The following is a 22,523-nucleotide window of genomic DNA, read 5'->3' as shown; positions in this document are numbered from 1 at the left end:
AAAGGTTCAGATATTGCGGATTTGGGGATTTTTACCCATGAGGCCAAAGAGGATGCTTTTGGTCATTGACTGCAGGAAAGGGTTAAAACATTCATGCTATCTTAATCGAATTACATAGGCCTGCCTACACACAACATGCAACTGTACAACATTGTGTGCAGCCCTTTTATGGACATCAGAATTGAAAAGCGCTATTGGCTTCCTGATTTTTGACAGACAGCAAAAATAAATAGATATGGCTTTAGTCCTGACAGGTACTTTCTCATACCACTTGGATTGCTCGTAATAGCTATCAAAAGTGATCTATTACTTCATATCAGGCTATTCACTGCTTAGCAATGCCAAGTTATGATCCTTCTAAAGTTATCCTTCAAAATAGTGTTTTACATGCACCATCTCTTTATAAATCTAACATTCTGCCCAAAAAATGCTACACAACAAGACTCCCATAATCCTCTATTCATCATGGTCCAGAATCTGAGCTTAATCATATTTCTCGTTGTAAGAGAACTGGGATAGTGGGATCAACCAAAATCTTGTGGTGTTAACAAAATATTTCTGTGACATACTTTAGGACCAGGGCAGTTGCATTTCTTTTTCACTCTCCAGGATCATCCCCTGCAGATAACCCTCCATTGACATGATCCAGTGATTGAAATAACCATCACTGTTGCCATAGAGAGCAATAGTAATGGGGTATTTTTGTAGGCACTAACTCCGTTGGCCAAAGCCTATGGGGAAATGACTGTTTTTTTGGGAGGGTTTATGGATAAACAACGAAAATAAGGTCTGTGATAAACATCTTATACATTTTGTTCTATGATATGATCCTCGTCAGCTAACGTTACTTTTTTTGTGAATTTATATCAAAACAAGCACATAAAGGCTTAATTCATAAAAGGTCATGTTAACGATATTCTCTCATGGAACAAAATGTATAAACTCTCCTAAGCCTGTGTTAACCTCAAGACCTTATTTTCGGTGTTTATCCCAAAACCCCATTCTGTCCCCATTAATTTCCCCCATAGGAATGGCTGAACGAACCAGAGGTAACTCATTTTAGTTTTTTAGGACTATAAGCTGTCGAGCTCTATTTCCAATGATCGTAATTAATTAAGTCCACCATACTGGGAGTGATTGCTTGATTGATAATTTTCCATGCCTTCTCTCACACTCTTCTCTTGTCTAGATGGTCCATATGGGGAATCCTGTCGTAATTAGGGACCCGATGTGAAGAACGCTCAGCCATCTTCAGCACCTGTCCGATTAACTATTGAAGTAAATTATATTGGCTAGAGGGACGAATTCTGCAAAACTGACTGCAAAACCTCAGAAGCTGAGTCAACCCATAATTCACTTAAAACCTTTTGGAACAGTGGTTTCTCTGAGCAATCAGATAATGCTAATGTAAACAACCACAGCTGAATGACAATCATTTGTATGTATTCAATTTACTTTAGACAGATGACAATGTGTCATTATTTAGCAAAGTTTGTCAAAAATAGCAATGCTGATGTTAGCTAGCTAAAATCTGGTGGTCTCCCCTCAATCTTAGCAAGCTAGTGAATGTTATACTGCATCTGAAGTCAATCTGGCGACATCACAATGATGACAAAAGGTTTTCCTACTAATTATCTGAACGTTTGTCTTTAAAGATTCACTATGCAGAAATTGCTCCGGCATTTCCTGTTTGCAAAAATTCTAATAGTTGGCCTAACTTCAGTTTTTGTGACGAAATAAGCAAGTATAGTGTAGAGAATCATTGTACCATCTAAACCGCTGTGAAATATATTTTCCATAACCAAAAATATTGTATTTTCAGTTGTCTGAAGCTAGTGTACAAAATTGAAAGTAAAAGATGCAAAAACTAAACTTAAGAACGGGAAGCATATAAACAGTGCACATAGAACCGATCTACTGCTTCTTAGACCTGCTTTCAATGGCAATGACAGATCTATAAATCATATTTCTATGTGAATTTGGTCAGGTCGCCCAAAAAGGGACATATTTTGCAGCTTTAAAGGAATAGCTGCCTCAAACTGTCATGTTTTGTCTTTGATCTTCTTGTCTTGTCCCTGTGCTTCCCTCTGCTGGTCTTATTAGGTTCTGTCCCTCTTTCTATCCCTCTCTCTCCTCCTCCCTCTCTCCCTCTCCCGCTCTCTCTCTCTATCGTTCCGTTCCTGCTCCCAGCTGTTTCTCATTCTCCTAACGACCTCATTTACTCTTTCACACCTGTCCCCTATTTTGCCCTCTGATTAGAGTCCCTATTTCTCCCTCTGTTTTCCGCTTCTGTCTTTGTCGGATTCTTGTTTGAGGTTTGCTGCTCTGTGTCCTTGTTCCGCCCTGTCGTGTTTTTGCCTTTGTCAGATGCTGCGTGTGAGCAGGTGTCTATGTCAGCTACGGTCTGTGCCTTCCTGAAGCGACCTGCAGTCTGTGGTCGCGTCTCCAGTCGTTCCTCTCTACTGACGAGAGGTTTTCAGTTTCCTGTTTTGGATTTACCTTTGATAATATCCAGGAGAATCATTGTTTGTTTAAAACTGGAATAAAGACTCTGTTTCTATTACGTCGCTTTTGGGTCCTCCTTCATCAGCATAACAGAAGAATCCGACCAAGAATGGACCCAGCGACTACGGATTCTCGCAAGACTTCCATCGAGATCCAGGGAGCAATGCTCGGCAGACACGAGCAGGAATTGTCTGCTGCTCGTCATGCCGTTGAGACCCTGGCCGCTCATGTCTCCGATCTCTCAGGACAGTTTCAGAGTCTTCGTCTCGTGCCACCAGCTACTTCCTGGTCTTCCAAGTCTCCGGAACCTAGGGTTAATAACCCACCTTGTTACTCTGGGCAGCCCACTGAGTGTCGCTCCTTTCTCACCCAGTGTGATATTGTGTTCTCTCTCCAGCCCAACACATACTCAGGAGAGAGAGCTCGGATCGCTTACGTCATATCGCTCCTTACTGGTCGGGCTCGGGAGTGGGGCACAGCTATCTGGGAGGCAAGGGCTGAGTGTTCTAACGTTTATCAGAACTTTAAGGAGGAGATGATACGCGTTTTTGATCGTTCTGTTTTTGGGAAGGAGGCTTCCAGGGTCCTGGCTTCCCTATGTCAAGGTGATCGATGCATAACGGATTACTCTATAGAGTTTCGCACTCTTGCTGCATCCAGTGACTGGAACGAGCCGGCGTTGCTCGCTCGTTTTCTGGAGGGACTTCACGCTGAGGTTAAGGATGAGATTCTCTCCCGGGAGGTTCCTTCCAGCGTGGACTCTTTGATTGCACTCGCCATCCGCATAGAACGACGGGTAGATCTTCGTCACCGAGCTCGTGGAAGAGAGCTCGCGTTAACGGTGTTTCCCCTCTCCGCATCTCAACCATCTTCTCCCATCGGCTCAGAGACTGAGCCCATGCAGCTGGGAGGTATTCGCATCTCGACTAAGGAGAGGGAACGGAGAATCACCAACCGCCTTTGTCTCTATTGCGGTTCTGCTGGACATTTTGTCATGTCATGTCCAGTAAAAGCCAGAGCTCATCAGTAAGCGGAGGGCTACTGGTGAGCGCTACTACTCAGGTCTCTCCATCAAGATCCTGTACTACCTTGTCGGTCCATCTACGCTGGACTGGTTCGGCTGCTTCCTGCAGTGCCTTGATAGACTCTGGGGCTGAGGGTTGTTTTATGGACGAAGCATGGGCTCGGAAACATGACATTCCTCTCAGACAGTTAGGGAGGCCCACGCCCATGTTCGCCTTAGATGGTAGTTCTCTCCCCAGTATCAGATGTGAGACACTACCTTTAACCCTCACAGTATCTGGTAACCACAGTGAGACCATTTCCTTTTTGATTTTTCGTTCACCTTTTACACCTGTTGTTTTGGGTCATCCCTGGCTAGTATGTCATAATCCTTCTATTAATTGGTCTAGTAATTCTATCCTATCCTGGAATGTTTCTTGTCATGTGAAGTGTTTAATGTCTGCTATACCTCCTGTTTCTTCTGTCCCCTCTACTCAGGAGGAACCTGGTGATTTGACAGGAGTGCCGGAGGAATATCATGATCTACGCACGGTCTTCAGTCGGTCCAGAGCCAACTCTCTTCCTCCTCACCGGTCGTATGATTGTTGTATTGATCTCCTTCCGGGGACCACTCCGCCTCGGGGTAGACTATACTCTCTGTCGGCTCCCGAACGTAAGGCTCTCGAGGATTATCTGTCTGTTTCTCTCGACGCCGGTACCGTGGTGCCTTCTTCCTCTCCCGCCGGAGCGGGGTTTTTCTTTGTTAAGAAGAAGGACGGTACTCTGCGCCCCTGCGTGGATTATCGAGGGCTGAATGACATAACGGTTAAGAATCGTTATCCGCTTCCCCTTATGTCGTCAGCCTTCGAGATGCTGCAGGGAGCCAGGTTCTTTACTAAGTTGGACCTTCGTAACGCTTACCATCTCGTACGCATCAGAGAGGGGGACGAGTGGAAAACGGCGTTTAACACTCCGTTAGGGCATTTTGAATACCGGGTTCTGCCGTTCGGTCTCTCTAATGCTCCAGCTGTCTTTCAGGCATTAGTTAATGATGTACTGAGAGACATGCTGAACATCTTTGTTTTCGTTTACCTTGACGATATCCTGATTTTTTCACCGTCACTCGAGATTCATGTTCAGCACGTTCGACGTGTACTCCAGCGCCTTTTAGAGAATTGTCTCTACGTGAAGGCTGAGAAGTGCGCCTTTCATGTCTCCTCTGTCACTTTTCTCGGTTCTGTTATTTCCGCTGAAGGCATTCAGATGGATCCCGCTAAGGTCCAGGCTGTCAGCGATTGGCCCGTTCCTAAGTCACGTGTCGAGTTGCAGCGCTTTCTCGGTTTCGCTAATTTCTATCGGCGTTTCATTCGTAATTTCGGTCAAGTGGCTGCCCCTCTCACAGTTCTGACTTCTGTCAAGACTTGCTTTAAGTGGTCCGGTTCCGCCCAGGGAGCTTTTGATCTCCTCAAGAAGCGTTTTACATCCGCCCCTATCCTTGTTACTCCTGACGTTACTAAACAATTCATTGTCGAGGTTGACGCTTCAGAGGTGGGCGTGGGAGCCATTCTGTCCCAGCGCTTCCAGTCTGACGATAAGGTTCATCCTTGCGCTTACTTTTCTCATCGCCTGTCGCCATCGGAACGCAACTATGATGTGGGTAACCGCGAACTGCTCGCTATCCGCTTAGCCATAGGCGAATGGCGACATTGGTTGGAGGGGGCGACCGTTCCTTTTGTCGTTTGGACTGACCATAAGAACCTTGAGTACATCCGTTCTGCCAAACGACTTAATGCACGTCAAGCTCGTTGGGCGTTGTTTTTCGCTCGTTTCGAGTTCGTGATTTCCTATCGCCCGGGAAATAAGAACACCAAGCCTGATGCCTTATCCCGTCTCTTTAGTTCTTCTGTGGTTTCTACCGACCCCGAGGGGATTCTCCCTGAAGGGCGTGTTGTCGGGTTGACTGTCTGGGGAATTGAGAGACAGGTAAAGCAAGCACTCACTCACACTGCGTCGCCGCGCGCTTGTCCTAGTAACCTTCTGTTTGTTCCTGTCTCTACTCGTCTGGCTGTTCTTCAGTGGGCTCATTCTGCCAAGTTAGCTGGCCACCCCGGTGTTCGGGGTACGCTTGCTTCTATTCGCCAGCGGTTTTGGTGGCCTACTCAGGAGCGGGACACGCGCCGTTTCGTGGCTGCTTGTTCGGACTGCGCGCAGACTAAGTCAGGTAACTCTCCTCCTGCCGGTCGTCTCAGACCGCTTCCCATTCCTTCTCGACCATGGTCTCACATCGCCTTAGACTTTATTACCGGTCTGCCTTCGTCTGCGGGGAAGACTGTGATTCTTACGGTTATCGATAGGTTCTCTAAGGCGGCACATTTCATTCCCCTCGCTAAGCTTCCTTCCGCTAAGGAGACGGCACAAATCATCATTGAGAATGTGTTCAGAATTCATGGCCTTCCGTTAGACGCCGTTTCAGACAGAGGTCCGCAATTCACGTCACAGTTTTGGAGGGAGTTCTGTCGTTTGATTGGTGCTTCCGTCAGTCTCTCTTCCGGGTTTCATCCCCAGTCTAACGGTCAAGCAGAAAGGGCCAATCAGTCGATTGGTCGCATTTTACGCAGCCTTTCGTTTCGAAACCCTGCGTCTTGGGCAGAACAGCTCCCCTGGGCTGAGTACGCTCACAACTCGCTTCCTTCGTCTGCTACCGGGCTATCTCCGTTTCAGAGTAGTCTTGGTTACCAGCCTCCTCTGTTCTCGTCCCAGCTCGCCGAGTCCAGCGTTCCCTCCGCTCAGGCTTTTGTCCAACGTTGTGAGCGCACTTGGAGGAGGGTCAGGTCTGCACTTTGCCGTTACAGGGCGCAGACTGTGAGAGCCGCCAATAAACGTAGGATTAAGAGTCCTAGGTATTGTCGCGGTCAGAGAGTGTGGCTTTCCACTCGTAACCTTCCCCTTACGACAGCTTCTCGCAAGTTGACTCCGCGGTTCATTGGTCCGTTCCGTGTCTCTCAGGTCGTCAATCCTGTCGCTGTGCGACTGCTTCTTCCGCGACATCTTCGTCGCGTCCACCCTGTCTTCCATGTCTCTTGTGTCAAGCCTTTTCTTCGCGCTCCCGTTCGTCTTCCCTCCCCCCCTCCCGTCCTTGTCGAGGGCGCACCTATTTACAAGGTACGGAAGATCATGGACATGCGTTCTCGGGGACGTGGTCACCAGTACTTAGTGGATTGGGAGGGTTACGGTCCTGAGGAGAGGAGTTGGGTTCCATCTCGGGACGTGCTGGACCGTTCGTTGATTGATGATTTCCTTCGTTGCCGCCAGGGTTCCTCCTCGAGTGCGCCAGGAGGCGCTCGGTGAGTGGGGGGGTACTGTCATGTTTTGTCTTTGATCTTCTTGTCTTGTCCCTGTGCTTCCCTCTGCTGGTCTTATTAGGTTCTGTCCCTCTTTCTATCCCTCTCTCTCCTCCTCCCTCTCTCCCTCTCCCGCTCTCTCTCTCTATCGTTCCGTTCCTGCTCCCAGCTGTTTCTCATTCTCCTAACGACCTCATTTACTCTTTCACACCTGTCCCCTATTTTGCCCTCTGATTAGAGTCCCTATTTCTCCCTCTGTTTTCCGCTTCTGTCTTTGTCGGATTCTTGTTTGAGGTTTGCTGCTCTGTGTCCTTGTTCCGCCCTGTCGTGTTTTTGCCTTTGTCAGATGCTGCGTGTGAGCAGGTGTCTATGTCAGCTACGGTCTGTGCCTTCCTGAAGCGACCTGCAGTCTGTGGTCGCGTCTCCAGTCGTTCCTCTCTACTGACGAGAGGTTTTCAGTTTCCTGTTTTGGATTTACCTTTGATAATATCCAGGAGAATCATTGTTTGTTTAAAACTGGAATAAAGACTCTGTTTCTATTACGTCGCTTTTGGGTCCTCCTTCATCAGCATAACACAAACATCATGGTTCTGTACCTTTGTGTCTATCTTTAAAAGTATCCTAGTAGTTGGAAAGACACTATAAAGCACAATGTACTGCAGGTGTGTATTACATATTCAGAGGGATACATGAGGGTATGGATAATCTAAAATAACTCAACTAAGTTCAAATCCATTGCGAGTGGCTAATGATCAGCGTTGTGCTGTCTATGCTAAGCTGTGTGGGAACATGCTCAAAATAATGAGCTAACGATGAGTCCACTGTGCTGTCATTGTCCAAGGCCTCATTATCTTGTCAACTGGTCGAAATGTAAGAATCCTAAGCGGTATGAAATAATCCTCTCGCAATTTTATTTTGAATTGCTTTAACCAGAGGTTCACATGCAACTCGATCTAGTCACATGCGAGGCTTCTATACAAATCACCAAGTATTGTGTGATTTTCGATGAATTCAGAGGAAACCAAAGTGCATTTATCCCTCTCACATCAGCTGAGGCTGACAATAGATTCTGACTAGCCCATGATATCTTGTAGAGAGACAGAGTCAGATAGCATGTAGAGTGATATTCCTGGAAAAATATATTTTACTAACATATGTGATTTGAGACATTTGCATAAGAAAGTTATAGATGGACCAGGACCATGCCAACCTGCCATATTTTGCATAAGGGAATACATGTGTAGTTGCTTTCATACCCATTCAACACATTTATTTATTTATCAAACAATGTATTATAATGGGAAAGAGCTACTGAGGAGTAGTGACTAATCCGAGTCTGACAAGGGAATTCCTGGGTTGCACCTCCGTCACTCGGTAGCATCATGCCATTGTTATGAACGTTCTCAAGTCGCTCTCTGCTATAGTAGTGCCCAAAAGTTGACTGATGGCCAGTCATTCTGAATGGGGGTTAAGGACTGTTTCATTAGTGGCCTGGAAATACGATGACATTGCTGAAGTAAGAAAATATTTTGTAGGAAACAATTTTGCCATTATTTTTATGCAGTCAAATTTACTTTAGACAGATGGCAATGTTGTCATTAGCTGGCAAAGTTAGTCAAAAATAGCTATCAATGCTAACATTAGCCAGCTAAAATCCACTGGTCTCCCCTCAATCTTAACTAACTAGCTAACGTTATACTGCACCTAAAGTCATTCTGGCGACATCACAATGATGACAAAAGGGTTTTCTACTATTATCTGCCTCCTTTAGAAATGCAATTGTATTTCCAAGCCACTGTAATGCACTTTTGATGAAATCTTCATCAGCATCAATTGACAATACAATACAACTTTATTAACCCCCAAGGGGCAATTAGTTTGCATTGAGTAGAATGCTCAGTCAGGCGTCAGTCCTAAAACAAATGTTCAAAACAATATTGTGACAAAAGGTGCATCCCATGAACAGATAGGCTAGATGACGATGAAGAAGCAACACGAGAGAGAGTTTACTTTGGCACATTAGATATCAGTAGTCTGGTCCTGGAGCATTTTAACAATGTTTCCCACGTGAATCCACTTGGATTCTGTACTAAAGTGTCACATTTAATCTCCAACTCAAGTCTCAATCGTCGCTACATGAACATAGACATTGATTTTGCTAAGATGCAGATTCTGAACGCGTCACTGTCCGCAATTTTTTCATAAAAGAGAGAAAAATAAGTGAGTGATTTAAAGGGAAAGACGGGGAGTGAAAGAAAGACCTAGGGCCTGAACACACACAAACAGAGACTCTTTTGTTTAATAAACAGGTAAACAATTAAACCTGAAAATTCCCTAATCCATCACATAAGTTCCCCCATGTCCAAAACGCTGGGAATTTTACCAGTTCTATTAAAACAGCAACTGCTAGATACCAGCAGACTTGGCAGCTCCGTAAAGACTCAACAAATAACATCTGGCTCTTGTTGTCTACTTTGATTAACAAAAGGCAAGAGATGGACAACAACAGTTTGTAGAGCATTGCTTCTTGGCACTTCCTGGCTAAAAATGATTAACAGACTTGATCTCCCACATGGAACGTATTGTCTTTTTCAGAGAAACAGAGGAAATAAAGCTCTAATTGAAGTAGGGGTGAGGTGGTGTCATTTTTAAAAGTGAAGTTGCTTGGATAGAGGGAGGAAGAACATTTCAATCTGCGTAGACTTTCTCACAAAAAAGCCTTTGATAAGAACACTGCCTCTGCCATTTACGTCATAGAACCGCTTACCGCTTACAATTTATACTGTATTGCCTTCGATTATGGCCTTAGAGATGTGATAAATTGCCTGTTCTTGAAATCCTGCAAAATATTTCAACATTGAACTGAAGCTGATAGAATTTGAACTTGCATGTGTTCCAAAGCTGAATCTGAAACTGCCAAACCCCAAATATGATGTGAAAAAGATTTAAAAAGGGCAATGACACTGTTGGAGCGCATAACATGAGTGTTAGATGAAACCCAGTTGCTATCTGATTAAAGACAATGTATAACATAGCCTAATGCATAATGTTTTAGGGTCTCACTTTACGTAAAAGTGAACATGGTCGAGAGGAGACTGATGGGGGGCAAACACCTTATACAATCTGCTCAAATTGGTTGATCTGTTTTTGGTCCCGGATTGTGAACTGAATATGTATTGGTCTTCTCATCTGTCTAAAGAGTACTTTACTAATGTCATACAGTAGATCATAAATAAGAATCACATTATCACCAATCAATTTTAAACATATGTTTATGACAAATCTTTCAATCCTTAAGAGTTCTGTGAACAGTTAGAAATAATTGTATTTCCTCTGGCTCAAACAATTCCCGCCATGCATAGAGCCACACCACACTTGCATTAATTCTGTTTCTGAGTTGCTTCAACAGCGGTCTAAAGCAGTCTGAACCATTTACCACATGGTAGCATGGCGGGACTGACATCTGTGTGTTTTGCTCATGACTTTTGTTTGCATATAACACATGGAGGTTTTGATGGTGCGGTCCAACTCCCCGCTCTGTTGTGAGGACGCCTTTGTCTCTTGGCTCTCCTAATATCCCTTCTGGACCACTGACTTTCAACTTCATTTGTAAAGTAAATATTTGTCTGGGAATAGAGTGCGCTGTTGCCACTTGTCAGAGCTCGGCCTGAAAGTGGTTATGAGCTTAAGGGTTGTTTTTGTGGCATTGCTATGTTTGACATCTCTCACCTCATCAATGTTAGTTGTATGTTGTGATTGTCATTTCGCTGTAAATCTCCAAAGAAGTAGATCATCATGACTAAACTCAAATAAACAAAATGAAAGCTGTTACTCTTTATCTGTTCTGGAGCCACAACATAGGTTGCAATAGTGGACCGTAAGAGAAGAGTTTCAATGAACCAAAAAGCAGACACACGTCATTTTCACAAGTTAAACATATAGATTATATGTCAAATCAAATCAAATTTTATTTGTCACATGCGCCGGAAACAACTGGTGTAGACTTTACTGTGAAATGCTTTCTTATGAGCCCTTCCCAATGATGTAGTTTAAAAATAATAATAATAATAAAAGTCAAATAGTAACAAGAGGAATAAAATACAATATACAAAAATGTTGCTATATACGGGGAGTACCAGTACCAAATCAATCTGCAGGGGTACAAGGTATTTGTGGTAGATGTGTACATAAAGGCAGGGTAAGGTGACTAGATCGGATTAGATCATAATATGAGTAAAATAGAGAACAGAGTAGAAGCAGCAAATTATGAGTGTGAAAGTGTGTATGTGTGTGGGTTTTATGTGGGAGTGTCAATGTAGTCTTTGTGAGAGTGTATAAATAGTGTGTATATTTAGTCTAGTGAGTGTGCGTGGGGTCAGTGCAAGATAGAGTCAGTGCAGATAGTTTCGGTACCATTATTTTACTATTTAGCAGTCTTATGGCTTGGGGGTAATGCTGTCTCGGAGCCTGTTGGTCCGAGAGACGGTACCGTTTGCCGGACGGTAGCAGAGTGAACAGTCTATAGCTTGGGTGGCTGGAGTATTTGGCAATATTTTGGGCCTTCCTCTGACAACGCCTGAAATAAAGGTCCTGGATGGCAGGGATAACACTGTGTACTTCAATAAAGACCTCAGCCCCTTGACTTCTCATGAACTCTGTCAGAGTTTGTCCCTGCCCAAGTGAGGGGCCAGTGTCTACGCTACTCACAGCTGGACTTTTGCTCTCTGCGTATGTGTGGGTCTATGAGGCCACCTAGATCCCGTGCCAGCTTCCGTAATGCACCTGCCCTCGCACCTGACCTTGCCCAACATATGAGGTGAGCTCAACAGCCGACAAAGTGCTCATGGAAACATTCCTTGGGTATGAAACCTTGCCTTCCACCACGGGCATGCATCCCTTTCAGGGGCTCTCTTGTCCTGCTGGGGAGGAAGTTTGGCACTCCGCCCAAAGCAGCACATGGGTGCACGTAATCCGTTTACGGATTGGATGTCATGTCCCACTGACCCCTGAGTAAACCCTGTCGTTATTGGGTGATCAAAGCAGTGACATCAGCCTGGCTGGGCCGGCTGTTTGTTTTCACATGGAGTCTGGCCCAGTTGTGATGACTGAAAGCAGACTTCCGATTTAGTCAGCTTCAACATCTGGGAGAGGGGTATGATGTCAAGTTGTGTGCCTGAATCCCATTATGTGTGAGATTAGCACACAACCAGCCCCTGTCAAGAGGGCCAGACTACAGTCATTAGCTATGATATATTATATGTATCTAGCTATAATATAGGGTAATGTAATCCGAGGCTATGGGGGAGTGAAAGTGACCACTGTACAGTACAACGTGAGGAACACCCCATCGTTTTGTGTAAATGAAGAAAACGGTTGTCTGGGTTCTCTTTTGAAAAATGGAAAAATGTGAGTCTACAAAAAGAGGGGTAAGATTCTGTAGTCATCTCTTTTTACATTCCATGGAATCAGATCTTTCCAGTAAACACCGCAAAGAAGCTGTTTTGAGTTTCATTCAAATCCAGGCCTAACAGAGATGAAGGGCTTAAGTCCACAGAAAGACAAAAAAACTGGTTTCCCTTCCAGTAAGTCTTAGCCCTTACAAAAGCACCTCCTCATCGATCACTTTTTCACAATCCCACATTTGGACTTGATATAACATTGTTCTTTTGATTTTTTTGTGGCCACAACATGTTTGAAGTTGGGGTTTGGGATGGGCAGTATAGCCTGGAGAGAGGGGAAGCCATAAACAACTTCTAAACAAACTGGACAGATGGGAAAAAGGAAAGGAAATATCCCCTTTGGACATGGATGAATGATTCCAAAGCCTGAGGGCCATATAGCCAATCAAACAAGAGGATCTGTGTAAAGACACATTACGTGAAACGTTAATACGTTTTGTTGAAATGTGTCACTGTGGCGTTGCATCACCTGGATAACTTGGGATATGCAGCAGGTGCAAAGCTAATCAGATAATTCATCAAAAATCTAACACTGACAAATGTTTCAATCGATAGAAAGAAAACATTCCCATCTGCACATCTTGATGGATTTGTTCTGTTTTGGCTGGTGGCTCCATGCAATCAATGTCACTTTTAATTAATACTAAATGAAACCTGTTAGCATCAAGAAAAGCTAGATGATACCATATTGATGCCATAATATATTATGGACTTATATTCAAGTCCAATATTTTATTATACAAATAAAACTATAGAGACAGTGAACAACATAAGAGTTTTTCTTCTAACAAAATGCATATGTTAGAAGTGTAGCTATAGGATTCGATCATATTACATTATGAACAATTTCATAGCGCAACATAAGGCATTTTCGCCTAACAAAACGCATATGTTAAAATTGTAGCTATAGATTTCGATCATATTACGTTATGAACAATTCCATAGTACACAGTATGGCCTTGAGCATTAGGCAACAGTATGTGTATCACATTAGATGCCGGGATAAAACAAGCCTGGATCTGTGAGATAAAATGGAGAGCATTTCCAGAGAGAAGAGGCCCAGAGAGGATCACTGGAGTTCTAGTACGTTCATCTGAAGGTTATTCACCACATTCTTTTTCGGGGGGTTTAATCTGACAGGAGACTGAATGCTTAAATCAGAACCACTCCTCCCGACAACGTTCCTTCCAGATATCTTTCCCTTTCTCCTAGGTGGTCCCAGATCTGTACTGTCTGCATACCTCCATTCCACCACCCAAGTTTGACATTTAAGGTGTGTGCTTTGAAGCAATCAATCAATCCACCAATCATTCCATAAGGATTTAAAAACACTAAAAACTAAAAGTTATAGTGTTGAGTGATTTGTACTTCATAGGTCATTTTCAGTATGTCAGACTCATCAGTTTCATTGGTCAATCATTTTTCTCATCATATGTTTGTCAGAAAAGCAACCTATTTCAAGCTTAACAACGTTCAGGTGCTCTAAGTGAACGCAGGCCACACTACTATTACCATTGATCACCATCTTGTGGTTACATGCAAAACTACAACAGGAAAAATTTAAATCATTCTAAGCATCTAGCATTTGCTGTGGTAACATATAGTTTGAAGTTGCCTTTTCTTGCCACTACATTAAGTAACCATACACAGCTGTTTGTGTATTTAAACATGGGCATAATGTATGAAATTAACATAAATACCATAATTCCTCAAGGGATGTACCTGTCTCCACTTTGGAGTGGTCTGTCCTCTCTGTCACCTTCTCCTGGCTGATGAGGTAATCAACAATCCGCACCCCAATTAGTGGCTCAGTGTGATTCCATTCCATGATGACCAATGAACTGCTGGGCTCATAGGAGTGGGACAACCTGAGCCTGGTAGAGAAATGAAGAGAGTGACACCTAACTCCACAAATCATGACAAGACAAGCTCATCTTTAGATATCAATACATACAATCTTATTTGTGTTTATAAAGTTGTGTAAACTGATTGTTTTGAGTGACGTCACCTAGGCTGGGGGAGAGGGGCACATGTTGGCAGGCCGTCTGTCCCGAATGCATTCGAGTCGCAACGGCACCAGTCATCGATGACGTCACCTTTCCCAGAACACCACAGCATGCTCATCATGGCCTCCTGCAGTGCCTGCAAAGAGATAGGATGGAGCAAACACTGTCAATATCACACACAACCTGAGCCTTGGCATCAATATCATCTGCCCCTCTAGGGGGTCATGCAGTCTTCCTCTAGTTTAGCGATTCTCAACTGGTGGATTGGAGGTTTTGAATGTGTCAGTTTTTCTTTAATAAAAAAATACTTAAATGACTAAAACCAGGTAGAAAGTGATGAAATCATTTAGTATCTTAAAAACATTTCTTTAATCACAGTATATCAATATAGAGCTATTAGCAGCGCTATTTAGCGTATTTGGTTGATGTTGTGGTCTCAAACCAGTGGCTTACTAACATTCTTAATCAATAATTATTTCCTATTTTACATTGTCATATAATTGCTACATTTACTATCAATAAAGCATTAAAAATAGTTTTCCAGATTGTATTTTGGCGAGGAGTTTTCATGATGCGATTATCAGGTCACGACTGAGAAAACCTGGTTCAGTTTGGGTCCCGAGGCAAAACTAGTTCAGAACCACTGCTCTAGCTTATCTTTTCACAGTTTGACATACTGATGTAGGCTTATGTCTGGTATACACTACACGATTTCCCAACATTTTCAAGTCAGAGCGAAAGCACATTTTGCGACCGCCATTGCCAAACAACTAGCTTATGTTTTTTGTGTGTACACTCCCAAAACAAGGGGTTCTCTCACTGCATGATTAAATGTATAAATTGACATTAAATTATTGGTGGTGAATGTTATTTTATGCTCTGAATAAAATAATTGGAAAAGCACATCTTAGGTTGTTTGTTACAGGTGCATGGGAATCATTTTATGATATCTTCAAAGACAAAACAATGTGCATACTGCTCTTGGCAGTATCACTTTAGTTTATTTACGATTTTAGGAATCCACTCTGATCATGAAGATTTGACTATGTCTGCATAAATCGGTGAAAAAGAGAGTAAACCAAGGTTTTCAGTGCCTGGTAGGTCTCGTTATTGGAGACCAGCTCGTAGAGCGGGGTGGCCTTAGTGATCTGGAGCAGGACAGGCTCGGCTGGACGCCCAGGCCCAGGGCTCATATGGCAGAGGTGGCAGGAGTACGGGCACTGGCCCTGGCTGCTGCAGTCCATGCGAACCCCCACCGCCATGCGCTTGGCACCGGAGTCCAGCAGGCTGGCGATGTATGCTGGGTAGGTCAGGGTCCGGGGCTCCTTGTCACGCTCCTCTGACTCTTCTGATGGAAAATTCCCTGAAAAGGGCATAGTTATAGTTACTGTGGGCTTTGGATATTAGGATTTATTGACATAACTGAATAACACATATTGTTACAAACAACATTTGAAATCTTGTCAGCATTTACAAAATAGAGAAGTTATAGGTGTTATTTTTCAATACAAATGTGAGTTATCACGATTCAGGTTGGGATATATAATCGGATATATCCACACATTGCATTTCCCTCAAAACTGGCACTGCATTCCATTCTATTTATTATGCTGTCCTCTCAAATGCACTTTGGGCAGTGCTGGCCTGCTGGTATCTTCAAAGACAACTCTGAAGAGCAAGTTGCGTTATTAAATGCAAAGCTTTGCCACTTTTTCTCTTAAAAAGCATTCAAATTACCATTCCTTCATACTGCTGAGTCGTGTGCATACACAGGCAATTTAAAAGCTCAACAGGCAACTGAGGAATAGCCAGTAGCGGGGAGCTGGCTTTGATGAAATGAGACATGGCTTTATGAGCCAACCGGGTAAGGGGGAGAAATACACACACAAAGTCACCCTTTACACTCCCACATAATGTAGTTCATATCTTAGAATGGGATCGAGATATAAAACTAAATCAGAATATACACCTCACTTTGTTTGTATATCAATGAATAAGAGTAGATGGCCATCACTCAAACAAGAGGACACATCACTGCACTCAGTTCAAGCTTTCAGGGCCAAGTGAGTTCTAACGTGCTACAACATCATTCAACTTCCATAACCATTAGATACGATCAGAAAGATGGGGTTTGCCCACTTGTTTATAGATCACATTGCCCTTAAAGTGTGACACACATGACAATGGTGGGCTTGCCATGGGCATTTGGTCCGGGCCTGGGTGCAGTTTGAGTGATTAAGCTCAGCTATGAATGTACTTTATATGCTGCTGATCAACTAGCAGGGCATGTCAGTCGTCATCAATTCGTGACAAGCTGGACCTCTGGTGGGTATGTCCTAAATGACACCTTATTCCCTATTTAGTGCAGTACTTACGTGCACTATAAGGAATATGATTCCATTTGGGACGACCATGGTCAGGCCTGAGGGGGTACGGTGGCCCTCTGTGGGTCGTGACACTGCATGATTATTCAAAGAGAGAGGGTCTGTGTCACGGTCGTCTTGTGGTGAAAGACTGGACCAAGTCTCACCGTGATATGAATACATCTTCCCTTTTATTTATAACGAAGATGAACACGAAACGAAACACTTTTATAAACTATACAAAACAACAAACGACCGTGAAGCTACAAAACGAAAGTGCACACACAAGCTACTAACGTTTAGACATAGACAATTACCCACGAAAGCCTACTGTCTATGGCTGCCTTAAATATGGCTCCCAATCAGAGACAATGAATGACAGCTGTCTCTGATTGAGAACCATTCAGGCAACCATAGACTTGCCTAGACAACTATACTAAACCCAACCCCATACACTCAACAAAACCCCCTATACAATACAACCACCCAAGACCAGACAAATACATACAAAACATCCCCCCTGTCACACCCTGACCTAACCAAAATATTACAGAAACAAAGAATACTAAGGCCAGGGTGTGACAGTACCCCCCCAAAGGTGCGGACTCCGGCCGCAAAACCTGACACAGAAGGGGAGGGTCCGGGTGGGCCTTCCTATGGTGGTGGCTCGGGTGCGGGACGTGGACCCCCCTCCACCATAGTCACTAACCGCTTTGGTGGCACCTCTGGAACGGCGAGTCCCGGACTGAATACCATCCCAGAGGGCGCAACCGGACTGAGGGGCAGCTCCGGACTGAGGGGCAGCTCCGGACTGAGGGGCAGCTCCGGACTGAGGGGCAGCTCCGGATTGAGGGGCAGCTCCGGACTGAGGGGCAGCTCCGGCGGATCCTGGCTGACTGACGGCTCCGGCGGATCCTGGCTGACTGACGGCTCCGGCGGATCCTGTCTGGCTGACGGCTCCGGCTGCTCCTGTCTGGCGGAAGGCTCCGGCTGCTCCTGTCTGGCGGAAGGATCCGGCTGCTCCTGTCTGGCGGAAGGCTCCGGCTGCTCCTGTCTGGCGGAAGGCTCCGGCTGCTCCTGTCTGGCGGAAGGCTCCGGCTGCTCCTGTCTGGCGGAAGGCTCCGGCTGCTCCTGTCTGGCGGACGGCTCTAGCGGCTCCTGTCTGGCGGATGGCTCTGAAGGCTCATGACAGACGGGCGGCTTTGAATGCTCAGTACAGGCGGGCGGCTTTGCAGGCTCAGTACAGACGAGCAGTATATGCGGCGTTGGGCAGACGGGCAGTTCAGGCGCCGTTGGGCAGACGGGCAGTTCAGGCGGCGTTGGGCAGACGGGCAGTTCAGGCGGCGTTGGGCAGACGGCCGACTCTGACCTGCTGAGGTGCACAGTAGGCCTGGTGCGTGGTGCCGGAACTGGTGGTGCCGGACTGGAGACACGCACCTCAAGGCTAGTGCGGGAAGCCGGAACAGGGCACACTGGTGTCTCAAAGCGCACTATAGGCCTGGTGCGTGGTGCCGGAACTGGTGGTACCGGACAGATGGCACGCACCTCAGGGCGAGTGCGGGGAGAAGGAACAGTGCGTACAGGGCTCTGGAGACGCACATTAGGCCTAGTGCGTGGTGCCGGAACTGGTGGTACCGGGCTGGTGCGGGGAGCACCACGCATCTCAGGGCTAGTGCGGGGAGCAGCAACAGGACGCACAGGAGGCTTGGTGCGTGGTGTAGGCACTGGTGGTAATGGGCAGGAGACACGCACCATAGGGCTAGTGCGTGGAGGAGGAACAGGGCTCTGGAGACGCACAGGAGGCTTGGTGCGTGGTGTAGGCACTGTCTTAACCAGACGGCTAGCACGCACCTCAGGATGAGTATGGAGAGCTGTTCCCGGTGACATCAAATCCCGCACACACTCCTTCAAGCGGATGCGGTGCTTTATGCTCCACAACAGCAAATCCCTCTTCTTTCTCCCCCCCAATTTCCCCATTAATTCATCCACAGTCTCAGCTTCATTCCCATTGCTCACCTCCAATATCAGCCCGAATGTCTCTGGTTCTTTCTTCGGCTCCTCACGAGAAGCACGGGGAGCTGGATCAAGTCTCCTACTTGACCCAGCTACACTCCCGAGAGCCCCCTCCCCCCCAATACATTTTTGGGGTTGCCAGCCGCTCTGCCGTGCTAGCTCCTCATACCGGCGCCTCTCTGCTTTCGCTGCCTCCAGCTCTGCCTTGGGGCGGCGATATTCCCCTGGTTGTGCCCAGGGTCCTCCGCCGTCTAATATTTCCTCCCAATTCCCATAGTCCTGCGATCGCTGCTGCTGCCTTGTATCACGCTGCTTGGTCCTGGTATGGTGGGTAATTCTGTCACGGTCGTCTTGTGGTGAAAGAGTGGACCAAGTCGCAGCGTGATATGAATACATCTTCCCTTTTATTTATAACGAAGATGAACACAAAACGAAACACTTTTACAAACTATACAAAACAACAAACGACCGTGAAGCTACAAAACGAAAGTGCACACACAAGCTACTAACGTTTAGACATAGACAATTACCCACGAAAGCCTACTGTCTATGGCTGCCTTAAATATGGCTCCCAATCAGAGACAATGAATTACAGTTGTCTCTGATTGAGAACCATTCAGGCAACCATAGACTTGCCTAGACAACTATACTAAACCCAACCCCATACACTCAACAAAACCCCCTATACAATGCAACCACCCAAGACCAGACAAATACATACAAAACATCCCCCCTGTCACACCCTGACCTAACCAAAATATTACAGAAACAAAGAATACTAAGGCCAGGGTGTGACAGTCTGTGCCTGGAGCCATAGCATGCACTCTGTCCATGTCAAACACAGCTGCTGAGAGACTCAGGTCACGTCTGATCGTTTTCACGTGACATGCAGGATGTTAACGGTGGCAGTTTTATAAGGACAACTTGAGTTAGGAGATTGGCGTTGACTTTTAGGCTTTGGAGTAAAATATTGAATCAATGCTTAAGGAAATCGACTCAGAGAATCACTCTGGATATATAAATGATTTTGGAGAACCAAAAATACATTAATTAATACACAACAATACATATATTTTAAACACTCTCTCTTACGTGCACACACACACACGCACTTACATATGCCATGCATGCATGCACACATACACCATTTTGCTTTGACATGCTGCTCTACCTCATCACCCAGACAAATATAATGAATATCAAGATAAGGCTGCAAAGACAAATCACTTTCAAGGAAAGGAGAAAACATCCCATTAAATTCCATACATTCCATACAGGGTCTCGGGATGAGAAAGCAGAGGAAAATCCTGTCATCTGCAGCCCACCTTCAGCACGTCTCTAGGAAAATAAGAAACTTTTAATCTAAATTGTGTTGGATGCTTCCCGTTTCTGACAGTCAGATTGGTACCAATTACAAGATGTTGGCAAGGTGAGGATTTGAAGATTCTTTGACACAGTATAGACCAGACAGAATGTGTTATCACTCGGAAAAAGATGGTGTTCAGGACTGTTTTGCTAGCACAGACTGGAATATGTTCTGGGATTCTTCCGATGGCATTGAGGAGTACACCACATCAGTCACTGGCTTCATCAATAACTGCATCGATGACGTCATCCCCACAGTGACTGTACGTACATACCCCAACCTGAAGCCATGGATTACACGCAACATCCGCACTGAGCTAAAGAGTAGAGCTGCCACTTTCAAGTAGCGGGACTCTAACCCGAAAGCTTATAAGAAATCACGCTATGCCCTCCTACGAAACATCAAACAGGCAAAGACTCAATACAGGACTAAGATCGAATCGTACTACATCGCTCTGATGCTCGTCGGATGTGGGAGGATTTGCAAACTATTACAGACTACAAAGGGAAGCACAGCCGCTAGCTGCCCAGTGACACAAGCCTACCAGATGAGCTAAATTACTTCTATGCTTGTTTTGAGGCAACACTGAAAGAAGCATGAGAGCATCAGCTGTTCCAGATGACTGTGTGATCACGCACTCCATGGCCAATGTGAGTAAGACCTTTAAACAGCTCAACATTCACAAGTCCGCAGGGCCAGACGGATTACCAGGACGTGTACTCCGATTATATGCTGACCAACTGGAGAGTGTCTTCACTTGCCAGTTGGCAAGTGTCTTCATTTTCAAAATCTCCCTGTCTGAGTCTGTAATACCAACATGTTTCAAGCAGACCACCATAGTCCCTGTGCCCAAGCACACTAAGGTAACCTGCCTACCGACACGTAGCACTCACGTCTGTAGCCATGAAGTGCTTTGAAAGGCTGGTTATGGCTCACATCAACACCATTATCCCAGAAACCCGAGACCCACTCCAATTTGCATACCGCCCCAACAGATCAACAGATGATGAAATCTCTATTGCACTCCACACTGCCCTTTCACACCTGGACAAAAGGAACACCTATGTGAGAATGCTATTCATTGACTACAGCTCAGCTTTCAACACCATAGCTGACCCATAGGGCTCCTGAGTGGCGCAGGGGTCTAAGACACTGCATCTCAGTGCTAGAGGCGTGACTACAGACACCCTGGTTCAAATTCAAGCTGTATCACAACCGGCCGTGATTGGGAGTCCCATAAGGCGGCGTACAATTGGCCCAGCGTCGCCCGGGTTTGGCCGGTGTAGGTCGTCAACTGACGTGCCTAGTTGAATAAAGGTTAAATAAAAAAAGAGTGCCTTCAAAGCTCATCACTAAGCTAAGGACCCTGGGACTAAAGGCCTCCCTCTGCAACTGGCTCCTGCACTTCCTGATGGGCCGCAATCAGGTGGTAAGGGTAGGTAACAACAAATCTGCCATGTTGATCCTCAACATGGGGACCGCTCAGGGGTGTGTGCTCCCTGTTCACTCATAACTGCATGGCCATCATTAAGTTTGCCGATGACGCTACGACGAGACAGCCTATAGGGAGGTGCCAGAAGAACAACCTCTCCCTCAACGTGATCAAGACAAAGGAGATGATTGTGGACTACGGGAAAAGGACAACCGAGCATGCCCCCATTCTCATTGACAGGGCTGTAGCAGAGCAGGTTAAGAGTTCCTTAGTGTCCACATCACCAACAAACTACATGGTCCAAGCACACCAAGATAGAAGAGGGCACGACAAAACCTATCCCCCTCAGGAGACTGAAAAGATTTGGCATTGTTCCTCAGATCCTCAAAAGGTTCTACAGCTGCACCATCAAGAGCATCCTGACTGGTTGCATCACTGCCTCGTATGGCAAGTGCTCGGCCTCCGACCACAAGGCACTACAGACGGTAGTGCGTACGGCCCAGCACAGACTGTTCTCTCTGATACTGCACAGCAAGCGGTACCGGAGCACCAAGTCTAGGCCCAAGAGGCTTCTAAACAGCTTCTACTCCCAAGACCCCTGAACATCTAATCAAATGGCTACCCAGACTATTTGCATTGCCCCCCCCCCCCCTCTTTTACACTACTGCTATTACTCTGTTTATTATCTATGCATAGTCACTTTAATAACTCTACCTACGGTACATGTACATATTACCTCAATTACCTTGACTAACCAGTGCCCCCGCACATTGACTCTGTACCGGTGCTCCCTGTATATAGCCTCACTATTGTTATTTTTCTGCTGCTATTTAATTATTTGTTACTTTTACTTCTTTTTTCTTTAGGGTATTTTTCTTAAAACTGCATTGTTGGTTAAGTAGCATTTCACTGTATTCGGTGCATGTGACAATGAAAATGTGATTAGATTTGATTTAATTTGTTCAAGGGACGCAATACTTTTCCTCCCACATAGAGAAATACTCTCAGATCAACAGTAGGTGATGCTATAGTCAGT

The 22,523-nt window shown here is 45.4% G+C and overlaps 1 protein-coding gene across 11 annotated transcripts in view; it reads right to left on the bottom strand.

Annotated features, from left to right (window-relative positions):
- Window positions 1-22,523, bottom strand: part of LOC129824015 (astrotactin-1-like) — a 268,685-nt gene that overhangs the window by 26,024 nt on the left and 220,138 nt on the right. For 10 of the 11 annotated variants that reach the window (XM_055883272.1, XM_055883273.1, XM_055883278.1 and 7 more), the window contains 3 exons: window positions 15,408-15,676; window positions 14,316-14,449; window positions 14,030-14,181 (listed from right to left, as the gene is read on the bottom strand). In XM_055883272.1, the coding sequence (XP_055739247.1) occupies window positions 14,030-14,181; window positions 14,316-14,449; window positions 15,408-15,676 (555 nt within the window). The remainder of the gene's footprint in view (window positions 1-14,029; window positions 14,182-14,315; window positions 14,450-15,407; window positions 15,677-22,523) is intronic. The other variant, XM_055883276.1, reaches the window with a different exon arrangement.

This window comes from Salvelinus fontinalis, chromosome 26, assembly GCF_029448725.1.
Source record: "Salvelinus fontinalis isolate EN_2023a chromosome 26, ASM2944872v1, whole genome shotgun sequence".
In the NCBI taxonomy this organism is placed as follows: domain Eukaryota; kingdom Metazoa; phylum Chordata; class Actinopteri; order Salmoniformes; family Salmonidae; genus Salvelinus; species Salvelinus fontinalis.
Note: the sequence above shows the minus strand (reverse complement) of the source record. Positions and strands in the feature narration are given on the sequence as shown.